Source organism: Abramis brama (assembly GCF_963993115.1).
Source record: "Abramis brama genome assembly, chromosome: 23".
Classification (NCBI taxonomy): domain Eukaryota; kingdom Metazoa; phylum Chordata; class Actinopteri; order Cypriniformes; family Leuciscidae; genus Abramis; species Abramis brama.
The window spans coordinates 8,979,559-8,992,470 of record NC_139985.1 but is presented as its reverse complement, the minus strand read 5'-3'; the positions used below and the strand labels follow the sequence as shown (position 1 = coordinate 8,992,470).

Below are 12,912 nucleotides of genomic sequence, written 5' to 3'. Positions count from 1 at the left end.
GAACTTAAATATACGAGCTTGATAAAAATGATCATTCTAGAAGAAAATTTCAGACTGCATTTAGAGGCTTTTGCATCTAAACTCTTCATATATTCCATCCTCTGTAAAATATGTGTTAGACATATGTAAAGATAAAAGTATTAAGAGTGCATTAAAGACAAATTCTTACAAGGTTTGCTCTTTAATTACGTCCAAACAGGTGTAGAGGCTTTCATCCATTCAGCAGAAATGTCCAGTATATCCCTTTTTTTTACCTCAAATGTCCTTTACTTGATCATTTACTAGTTCAGAAAGTTATTTAAAAACATGTTTGTCCAAGCAAAACTTGATTCATGTGTTCTATATGTCTTTATGTGTTGTGTGTGGGAAGACTGGAGCCGGTCGGCCTCGGCTCTAATCAGGCCTGCGACCCTACAGCCGAGTGCAACCGTGGCAGCGGGGGGGCAGATAACGTGGGATGTGAGGCTGGACACTAAGCTAACACGTTAGTGGCATAACACCATCTACCCCCCCCACCCCACGCAGAGCCTCAGAGAGAATCACAGAACTGCCGACAGCTGCCGTGAAAATGAGCTCTAATGATCTGACAGGCCACTCAACTGAGCTCTGCTAAATTTATCACCTGGGAACATACAGAGGGACGCTTTCCAACGTAAGAAAAGATTTGTATATTTAGGCCATCTGTCAAGAATCAGATTGTTAATTGGAGGAGAGGAAAGTCTATTTATGTAAAAACTGGCATCGGAAACGAGAAGAACTTTCAAACCGTTGCAAACATCGTATCAACATTGTTTACACTGGGACTTTTAGAGGAATAGTTCACCCAAAAATGAAAATTATGCGAGTTTTTCTTCACCCTCATGTCATTTGAGACATAATTTCTCACTTGGAATGCAAAAAGAGACATTCTGAACAATGTACAGGTCGCTCTTTGACTTAAAAGTCATATGGATCACGTTTTATGGTGCTTTTGCATCGTTTTGGAAGCTCGAAAGCCTCATGGAAAAGAATTATATGGAAAGAAAATTGACCAAGAAAATTATTCAACATGAATCATGTGTTTTACAGAAGAAATAAACTCATATCGGTTTGGAACTAAGTGAGGATGAATAAATGATGACAGAATTGTCATTTCTGGGCAAACTGTTCCTTTAAATAATGAATGGAAAGGAGATATTGCACAGCATTGAAATACTGACCACGGAGTGAGTCTGAGTTAGCATTTGATTGTTTACCTTTGTATGGTGTATCTTACCGTGATATATGTCTTGCAATGAGCCTCCCCCGCAGTATTCCATACATATCCATAATTTATCTCTCCTGAAAAGCCAGAGAAAGAAAAACACCAACAAATTATATTTCAATCGATGCGTCTCGAAATAGTCCCCTGGCAGCCCCATAGGGAGAGTGGAAGGATGCACACTTTTCTGGGTCATGACACAGCAAGTAGGCGACAGTCATAACTCACAAGCAACCTGCTTTTATCAAAAACACCCTTCTCCACTTCTCAAGGTGCCTAATGTCTAGACTAATATTTAAGAGATATACCGCCCAAGTTGCTTACAGCTATAAGGAAGACCACGATAAAATTCTTTGATTCAAGTGGCGTTTTTTAGATACTTCACTGCACAGTAACGTCCAATTTGTTCAAACTTCAGAATTAATATAATGTTTAAAAAGTTTAGGGTCAGTAAAATAATTGAAATGTTTGTTTTTAAAGATGTGTCTTATGCTCAAGGCTGCATTTCAAAGTGACAGCGAAAACAGTACATTATGAAATATTATTAATATTTAAAATAACTTTTCTATTGTAAAATATTTAAAAATGTAATTTATTCCTGTGAAGGCAAAGCTGAATTCTCAGCATCATTACTCCAGTCTTCAGTGTCACATAATCATATTCAGAAATCATTCTAATATGATTGTTTGGTGCGCAAGAAACATTTCTTATTATTGGCAATGTTAAAAAAAATTATGGGAATAGAAAGCTCATAAGAACAGCATTTATTTGAAATTACAACCTTCACATTTCTATTTTCGGTTTGTTTTCAAACTGAGGGATGCATTAAAATGATTTTATTTAAATCATTTTAGCTTAACCTTCTAACATTTTTAATTACTTCTAGTTTTGAAATTAAAGTTTGTAGATCCCTGGTGGGCGATGAAGGTGTCATGTAATACCAAACTTTGAGAAAACATCATACTGTCAATGTTAAAGTCCTGCTTTCTGCCACCAAAATCAAATGAGATCTACCTAGCTTAAAACACTATTCATAGGCACAGGTTGTACAATTATCAGAAACCGAGGTGGCTGTTCCTGCAGTGCAGCTGAGAGACCCAGCCAACAGAGCACAGTGTCAACTCAACAGCCTTAGACAGGAATAGGAACTGACAGAGCAGGAGGGGAGCGATTGAAAGAAGGGGTAAGTAAGGAGAGAGCGGAGAACAGTAAAAGGGTGGTCAGGAAAGTGGTCATTACTATACCTTAAGTAACTACCAAAATAGGCCACAATGTTAGAGTGCTTGCAGTCTTTCATCATGATTATTTCCTGCTGAACCACTGCGAAGTCCTCGCCTGTCCAGGGAAAACACAGAGAGATGGGGACAAGGTGAGCGTGTAAACATTATTCAGCTAATTCATTCATGTTGATGAAAAAGTGTTTTTGTACAACACTTTGGAATCTACCATGATTTCATTGCCATGGTATTCCTTGGAGTAAAATGTAAAAACTCTGGTATGTAAATGGAAAACACAATACTATGGTATATTTGAAAGCACCATGGCATTACCATCTGATACCATCACAGTAAGTTTTACTGTAACTGTAATCTTTGATTGCTTTAAGTAATTTCTGAAGAAGCATCACCAAAATAGCAAAAATAATGATAGTTGTCTTTTTTAAAACAGGTTACAATTGCAAATATTACCTTTAAATTGTAAGAATTTATGCAATATAATATAATATAATATAATATAATATAATATAATATAATATAATATAATATAATATAAATTAACTATTATCAAAATAAAATAACAAAACACACATTTAAACAATAAATAAAATAAAATAATGCAAATTTAAATTATATTCTTCAGTGAAAATAACAGTACAAATTCTGAGAAAATAAATAATGACAGTAGGCTTTTTAAAAACAGGTTAAAATGTAACATGACCTTTAAATGGTATGAAATTCTAATGTAATATAATATAATTAGTGCAGTCAAATCTATACATGTATTTTTATATATATATATATATATATATATATATATATATATATATATATATATATATATATATATATATATATATATATATATATACACATACACACATATCCTATTACATAAACAAAAACTTATGTTTGATGCGATTAATCGTGATTAATCGATTTGAAAGCACTAAATATAATATAATTAATATAATATAATATAATTAAAAATTATATTCTTCAGTGAAAATGACAGTAAAAGAAAACATCTATAAAAAAATATATTAAAAAGTACATGCAATTTTTACTCTCCTGGACATTTTAAGACGATTAAAATGGACACTTTTTAAGGGTTAGTGGTTTGCAGAAGTAACAGTGACACATGTCTCAGAAAACACCTCTAAATAAGGCAGATCCATATAAAAATTCAAACCCATTCCTCATGAAAGCTTCAAATCGAAGCATTGGATGCTTTGTTTAATCATGCATAAGACTACGGGGAGGGTCAGGCGCTTATGTATATAGTGCCTTTAAAGCATTGAGCTCTCTTTAGCATTCAGAAAGCATCAGACCCCTGATGCATCGCTGTGGTTTTCCCCTCCAAGTGCTGATGGAGAGATTCACACCCCATTCTAAACTTCCTTTCTCTCTCAACCCGGTAACGTTCAGTTATTTTAGCTAAGCTTATTTAAAAGCCAAGAGCATGAGCAAGGGCCTTCTTCCTTCAGATACATTTATTTGTTGCTGTAAAAGAAAAAGGAGGAAATGGAAAAACAAATAGGGGAAAGACAAAAGTAACAGAGAATATCTGAAACTCTGCTAACTTATTGGAAGTGATGTGATCTCAGCTGATGGGTGACACGAGAAGGCAATCACCCATAATGCATGTGTGGGGGCTTCTGGCTTGACTCCATCTGAGCTGACCTTGATCTCTGGCTCTGCTCTATAAATGTGTGTGTGTGAGAGAGGAGAGCGAGACAGGAGGAAGAGAGAGGGAGAGACAGATTATGAGAGATGGAGGAGAGCAGAAGAGAACAAAGTCACTTTGTTGTGACTGCTTGCTTAATGATGGAAGCTGTAGGCTCATTAAAAGTTTTTTAACGGTTTTTCCTTGTTCTCTCCCACTGACACTAGCAACACACTCCTTTTACTCCCACATAGAGGGGCAGAGATAAATATTTTAACTTGCGTAATTCGCCATTAAACTGAACAGCCCAAGCTGGGTGCAGGCACCAATAATCGCATTTACAAGATGAAAGGTCACTTAGTACATTTACTTACAAAACAGTACAAAGTGGAACATTTTGGAATCAAGCATGATTTCATTATGTTATTCTTTGAGGTAAAAACCTTGGTATGTAAATGTAAAACATACAGTACAATGGTATTATCATCTGATACCATCACAGTAAAGCCCAAATTTTATATTGTATGCGCAGGTGGCACATGCATATTAAATTTGTTTTGCACTGACAAGGTGGCGACACTGGCCCAGGCCGCTGTTTCACAGTACAAACAAAACTAAAGAGACGAAACAACAACAAAATGCCGGAAATCGCATACTGAGTAGGTACTACATTTGAATTTACTTCGCGACCATTGAAAAAAGTATGCTCTATTTAGTACGAATATGGGCAGTATGAAGGAAATTTGGAAATTACGCACTATATCCGCCATGTTGTTACTGTCACGTGAAAAACCAGCGTCAGTTGCGTCGCTTCAATTCCATTCATAATCCCCTCCCGTGTAAAGTGTCAATCAAATGCACACTTCAGGATCTTGGCGGTAGTAGTAGTACATTTCGCCTACTGTATTTCAAATACTATGTATCCGGACAACATACTACTCTTTTGGTGTAATGTTTTCCGCAAACTGTAGGGAAGTATTTGATTTCAGATGCAATGACATTTTTACCGGTCATAACTTCTGGAGAAATACAGCGCAGACACTAGACAAAGACAAAAGTTTCTAGAGCGCATGTGTCACCCGTCTGCGTTCACACACGCTATTAAATGGAGAATACTTTGAAAGGCTACAAGTTCGCCTGCACGCATAATATGCTAGTGTACACTTAAAAAAATAAAGTATACTTTGGGCTTAAGTTTTACTGTAACTGTAAACTATTCTGAAATGAATAAAAACTATTTTGAGTACTTAAAGTAATTTCTGCCCCACTATTGCAAAACCAAAAATAAAACAGCAAAAATAATGTGCAAACAGGGTAAAATATCACCTTTAAATTGTGGGAATTTATTATAATTTTTTTTAATATATATGAACAATTATCTAAATAAATGCAATGCAATGCAATGAAATACTGAAATGAAATGAAATGAAATAATGAAATGGAATGAAATGAAATGAAATTACCGGTAAATGTTGAAATGAAATATATAGGGAATGTGAGTGTGAAGTTTGCTTGTTAAATTCAGGACGAAAGTTTTAATTCCAAACCCACGGACTAAAGGAAGGAGAAGCTATGAGAGGTTTTGCATAATGTCCTTTAAGTGTAGGTCTGTGCAAAAGACATTCGCTCCCTGAGGGAAGTGTGAAGTAGCAGCAGTGGGGTCAGGTGACACGTACTTCCTGCCGGGGCAAGTGATCCAGTGAACGTTCCGCAGAGGCAGTGACATTTCCCTGCTCATATGGGGCAGATCGCTGCGAGGGACAGCAGGAGGTATTGCCTCTTACCTCATTTAGGGGAAACAGAAGCAGCTACCCTACTATTCACAGTGTAGGCTTCATCTATGCATATCTGATGGGTAGAACGTCCAGCTTCAAGGCAAAAAAGCTCCTGCTGAGCAGCAGGTACATGAATATCATTGGTATATGTGCTATGTTAAAGGGTTAGTTCACCCAAAAATGAAAATTCTGCCATCAATTACTCACTCTCATGTCGTTACAAACCCGTAAAACTTACGTTCATCTTTGGAAAACAAATGAAGATTTTTTTTTTTTTTTTTATAGAATCTTAGCAAATTCTGTCCCTGCATTGAAAGTCTATTCATCCAAAACTCTCATGCTTCAAAATGTTCCTAAAGGGATCATAAAATAAATCCACTTGAATCGAGCGGTTTAATCCAAGTCTTCAAAAGAGACACGATTGCTTTATATGATTAACAGATATCATTTAGGCTTTTATTTACACATATATATGAACGATTATCTAAATAAATGCAATTTTCATTTTTGGGTAAACTATCCCTTCAAGAGAAGTGTGGTATGTACTTTAGTGTATTTATGAGTGTCTACCTTTGGTCAGACAAGGGGGGAAGTGTGTATTGATTTGAGAATGGACAGTTAAGAGCCACACTAAAAAAAGAAAAGAAAAAACTTGGCTGCCTTTCTATGTGAAGTGCTGAAGCCCATCTAGAGGTCTGGTAAATTTCCCAACGAAATTCCATTACTGTACATGGACACGAGGCAAGGCTGCAGATAACACAGAAAAGGAACAGTGACCAGTGGGATTTTTCTCTGTGTACCACCAGAGAATGATAAAACAAAAAAGCGGGCTTAAATTACAACTAATTAGAGAGAAATAAGATAATAAACATTATATAAACACACACACACACACACACACACACACTATATATATGTATATATAAAGCAAAACACTCCTATTCAGATTTCAAGGTTCTTTGAATTTAGACTGTAGCCTCACCGGAGGATTATTTCAAGAAAATGCACCTTTCAATATTTTAAACATCTCGCCATTAGAAACGGCTCCATGAATCTATAGAGGTCCACAAGACCCAGACCTTATTTCAGAGCAGTGCCATGACAGGTATGAAAGCGAGGCTGTGAGGGATGGACTTGCCGTGTTTTCAATGGCATCCGCTGTATAAAGCTTCTAGATCACTTCTAATTTTCCACAGCTCATACTCTCTGGGGGGGGTTTTTGTCTACAGAAATTTCTCGGAAAGATATTTTTGCAGTGTTTCGTCATCAGAACAATCCAAAAACACATTAAATAACAGTACAACCCACTGAAGAGATGTATGCCTATCCCTCACAGCCTCGCTTTCATTCCCATTAAAAAACAAAAGATGACACTGCTGTGAATAAGATCTATAGAGGTCTTCCACCAGACCCAAGTTCTATAGGACACAACAAACTTTCCAGTCAGATTTTTACATATAATAATATCAGAAAGCTCCTATTGACTTGAATCTCCATTTCAATAACATTTTCAATAACATCAGCAGTACAATCTGACATCAAATGGTATCATAAATGTGGTCTCTCTCTCCAGCTCAAATCACACTAAAAAGAAAAAATTATAAATTAAATATATAGTTTTTCAGACGTGTCCATTTAATATGTGTTATATAATGGAGCTCTATTGTACCAGAGAGAAACCTTCAACTTTTCTAGCTATTGTTTTCCAATTATTGTGAACCAGAATTTGAATGCAACTGTAAGGTGCAACGAGCACTGTTGTGATTTTGTTCAAACTGAAAAAAAAATATGAATAATAACAAATAATTCATGCATAAATTTCATTAAAGCATGTCATCGCACACAGAAATGGGACAAGTTTGTGCTCTTGGGCATGTTTGTAGGTGTTGGATAGCAACAGAGACTGTCAGGAAGAGGCGCTCAACTGTCACTCCATTAGACATGCGTGTCAGCGCGCATATGTGTGTGCACAGCTAACAGCTCCGCTGACGTGACAGAATGTGTGTAAGTGTTAAAGTGAGATAGTGTGTGTGTTCTAGGGGGGGGATTAAAAGAGCTTGATTGGTATGAGGGGTGTATTTCCCTAAGTCTCACACATTTAACAGAGGTTTGGTCACCATTAGCACTCGTGTCCCCAAACGGGTGTGTTTTCAGTCCCAGTTTGGCACAACTTTTCAATGCTTGTTAAAACACCCATCTCTGATGTCAGATGAAAGATATCATATTGCTTTTCAATTGCTTGTCAATTTTGACTGTTCTACATGGGCAGCTTTGGAATAAAGCCACTGAATTAGGTTACAATGTACAATGAGATATAAAAAAAAAAAAAAAAAAAACATTATCAAGACAAGGCAGTTGACATATTGCAGAACTAACACAAGGGCTACATTCAAACAGCAGCAGTAGCTAAATATGAAAAATATTCAATTAATACACAACTAGTTATGAAATACACTAGCAAGCACATTATTTAACAAAAGTGTCTACTTCACATTTACAGGATTCAGCCAAATTTTGGTTGATGTGTGCTGTATGAGTGGAATCATGGTCCAAGAGTTTAGTAAGGGGTTGGGAAGATTTTTTTATATTTTTGAAAGATGTCTTTTATGCTCACCAAGGGTGCATATTGATCAAAATACAATGATTATCCTTCACAATGTTCAAATGGCATTGCTGAAATCTATCACGAGTGAGAGAAGGAGACTGAATCAGTTGTGTGTGTGTGTTGCCATCAGTATGACTGTATGAACAAAGCCTTCAGCAATTCTTTTCAATCCTAATTTAATTTTAATAATCTCAAAATATTGGCCAATTAATCTACTTTGTCAATATAATGGACTATCAATCATTTGGGGAAAATGTAAGAATACATTCTTGTCCTGATCATTTACTCTCGATTTTTCCATCACTGCGTCTAAATGCTTTATTATAGCTGACAGGCAACGAAAATACATTACCTTATGCCTGAATAGCTTCCTGGAGGAAATTTTTTTGCATATTGGCCCCTGTCACAATCAATCACATTTTGGAACATCGATTTGTTTCATAGGTCTGTAAATCTAGCCTGTGTGTTCCCATTGTAGGACTTTGGACCCACTTTTCCCTAATATTGTGCGTACATCAGCAGCATATTTTTCTAAAGCTCTTTGTTGACAGAGAACCAGCTGCACCTGCCGTGATGCAAGTCTCCATACTGCACACACACACACCATCCAACACATGCATTAAACACGCACGCATCTGACTCTGTAGGGACTCTGGGTTCTGGCACTCTCCCCTCCCATTACAGCGAGTGACATTTCTGAGGGCCACCGACCTCCGAGCCCATGCATTTTAAATGATTGCCCTGCACGCCCGCAGTGCCTCAGTGCTCCCAGCCGGCTAATACCAGACCCACCTCCACTCCTGCGCTTTCTCTTCCCTTTACATGTCTTACGGGAATCAGAGCCAACAAAGACACAGCATGCAAACGCGCACACACCTAATGTCACTCCGAATAGCGGTGGAGCATTGTCCTGTCTTTTCAACATCAGATTGGAAGATGAAATATAGGCTGTGTTTTAAAATCTAGTAAGATGACTCGTGTCTACTGAAAATATCTGAGACTATCTTTTACACCAGAAATGCATCTACAATGGCCAAACATGATGTCTAGATGGGTAGCTCACTAGACTTTGAGACACAGCCATATGAAACGAACATCTTTTGCCTGGCAGGGATTAAATGGGAGAAAAGTCTTACAGACTTGCTCTGAAAAAGGTAGCTAAATCACTATATGGCAAAAGAAATCATATTTTATCTGAGCTATGAATGGGAGTTTATGGTCTGAATTGAATGTGATGACATAAAAAGAGAAAAAATTAGGGAAAAAAAGAAAACATCTTTTAGTAGAGTTGTCCTCGCAACACAAAACGCTATCAGCCGAAAAAATGCCTTGCTACAGGCGCTTGAGAGCGTTTTGGTGGCACAGCGTTTTTTTTTTTCAGTTGATACGCTATATGTGCTATATATGAAACATCAGCAGAAGTGTTGCTAGTATCCCATATAGTTTGTTTCTGAATATAAAAATGTTGATAATGTAAAGTATTCGCTCTGGATCTTGTTTTCAGTGATTTTGTTCAGTTGTTGTACTTCTTGTCGTCTGGTTGGTCGCTGTGGTATTTGTCTCATCCCTCCTCCACTGTGATTGGACGGCTGGGTAAAATGTGACAGTGATGTGCGCTGCATTTTACCCAAAGTTGAACATTCTTCAACTCTTCAATTGGAAAAAAAATGAAGAGTGCTCAGCATGAAACAGACGCTCAGTGCCTCGTCACGCTGCTGGTGTTTTAAAAAACGTGACGTTCCTATTGAAAACGCTAGCCTCTGGAAAAAAACGCTTTGGTGGTGTAACAGACTTAGAAACTATAGTTATTTTAATGAATCATACAAAAAGTCTCAAACTTAAGTAACTGGTCTGACTAAGGGTGCTTTCACACTTGGTTCAATTGAATGGTCCTTCAATGAATGAATGAACTCAAGTTCTAAAGCTTACAATCAATATGTGATGCACATACTGAACTGCAAATTGTGCATTTATATATTTATAAAATAAAAGCTTAACATCGCACTGAAAACCTTGGCAACCATGGCATTGGCAACCACATTTGCACAGCGAATGACAAGTGAAAATTCATAGAGAATAAGATCTTGTGCATCTTCAGTAAATATTTTAGCATCCGTATTATGTTCCATATCAAGCTTTAATTTCACTTATATCAACATCAGCCAATTATATTAACTGGTAACGAAAAACGAAAAAGGTTTTCCACCTATCCTTCTACATCCAAGAAGAACAAATCTGAAGCAGAGAGGTGAAATGGTAGATTTTAAGTGTCCACACTTGGTCGGCAGAGAACATTTTGCCTCGCCACACTTTCTACAGCTTGTCACTGTGAATATGCTACACAACAAGCTGACATTAAGAGAGAAGGCAAGGCAGGGTAAGTGCTTGCTCATGAGGTCGCCCTTCTTTTTATGGTAAGAATAGCCTTTGCTGTTCAGCAATACACAGAAGCAGGTGCACAAACTCACACACATGCAGGCCAGTGTTTGCCTATACACACAAGCGTCCGAGCACACAATCAGATGTGTGAGCCCGCATACACACAAACGAGCACAAACCAAGAAGGAAGCTGAAAAAGACACCCAAAATTGATTCCCTCTACAGGCCTGTTTCAAAGTGGCAAATTGCTCCTTTCTGAAGTCTAATATCATAGATTCATCAATTTTGAATGAAATGCATGAGACCAACATTGCTCGAGCCAACCAATCTACACACACAGAGAAATAAGAGCACATCCAGCTGAATCCTGGTCACTGCGCCTCTCATCTCAGGCCAAGAATGAATCTCACCGCACATCAACACGTCACCGAACACCCCTACATAAACTCTCCCCGGGTCTCGATGTCTGTGTTGGCATGTCTGTTTGCAAACCCATTTATTGGGTCTTTTTAGACGATCCCCTGTTGATTATGTGAAACTAATGAGCCAAAAATCAAAGCCATGTCCTGATCCCCACAGTGCCGGAGAGGGAGGAGACCTATCCTGAAAGTGTGTGTTGTCCTCCCCCACCATGATTCGTAAAGGCCAGCTCAGAGACATTAATGAGTTAGAACAGCAAAAACGGCTATGCGGTCCAATGCGTCAGGAAGAAACTCTGCATGTTAATCAGAATTGTAAATTAATGTCAAAGAAGAACAAAGAAATCACCATAAAACACATCCATGGGACATTCATGTTAATATCCTTATCTAATTAGGCTGACTTCATACTAACTCGCCAGAGAGGTGAAGGTAAATGTGGGACTAATAACTGATTCATTTTGTTTATCTTGGCAGTGCGTTGCTTGCAAACCAACACAATTAACGAGACATAATAAAGGACAGCCCTTGGGGCACATGACTACTATACATGTACGAGTAGTTAGCAGCCTTCATTTGCCCACGGTGACGACAACGACGAGCACAGACAGCTAACAACACGCCACATAAACGAGGACATGATGGATAGATGGATGGATGGATGGATGGATATCCGTCTGTCCGTCTATCTATCTATTTTTCTGACAGACAGAGAGACGATAGATAGATAGATAGATAGATAGATAGATAGATAGATAGATAGATAGATAGATAGATAGATAGATAGATAGATAGATATCTGTCTGTCATCTATTAGAATATAGATGGAGACAGATATATACGGACGGACGGACAGATAGATACTCATATTAGATCACTACTGGTTGTCATAGAAAGGCATCAAAGCATTTTTCAATCCCATAAAAACTAACATTTCACTTGACACAAATATGCTGTTGTTCTTCTGATCGAAGTTTGAAATATAATTAATCTGAAAGCTATGACTAGCATATTGCACCATCAAGATCAAATTTATAGTTTTCTAGCTTGAATTCAAAGAAACCCACTCAGATCTGAACCAAGAATGAAAAACTGATCCAGCAGCATGTATCAGTCAACTTTTAAAAGTTAATGGTCATTTTTCCATACTCTTCAATAATATTTGCAATTTGTTTACGATATATTTCCCGCCCGTTCAAAACTAACAGCTTGGGCACAAGCCTGAGCAGGTGTTTCTAAAACACTCAGACTAAATCTAGCCCTTACATATGAAACCCCGCTTAACAGATATCTGGCACGGCAATGCATCCTATTACAACAGGGGCATCGAAAAGCCACACAAACACATGCAAACCCTCGCTTATCTCGAACTACAGCCGAGAAAGCAAAGCGCAGGGCCTCCAGAAACCCCCATTCTCCTCTCATTCTCTCTCGTCTCTGGTATGAAAGGCATGTAGTAATTATGGAGGCTGAAAGCTGACTAATACACTGTGTGCATCTGCATCTATGAATGTGAGTGGCTACTGAATTCTTAGTCAATGTTTAAACCAAGTAGCTTAATCGTTCTCATTGCAAAACAAACAGGCCTATAGGTTTAGTATCATAAAAAAT

General features: G+C 37.6%; 1 protein-coding gene across 5 annotated transcripts in view; it reads right to left on the bottom strand.

Moving 5' to 3' along the window:
• Nucleotides 1-12,912, bottom strand: part of map4k3a (mitogen-activated protein kinase kinase kinase kinase 3a) — a 57,580-nt gene that overhangs the window by 28,302 nt on the left and 16,366 nt on the right. For all 5 annotated transcript variants that reach the window (XM_084100237.1, XM_084100235.1, XM_084100236.1 and 2 more), the window contains exons 3-4: nucleotides 2,485-2,575; nucleotides 1,256-1,320 (exon numbers count right to left, since the gene is read on the bottom strand). In XM_084100237.1, coding sequence (XP_083956363.1) covers nucleotides 1,256-1,320; nucleotides 2,485-2,575 — 156 coding nt within the window. The remainder of the gene's footprint in view (nucleotides 1-1,255; nucleotides 1,321-2,484; nucleotides 2,576-12,912) is intronic.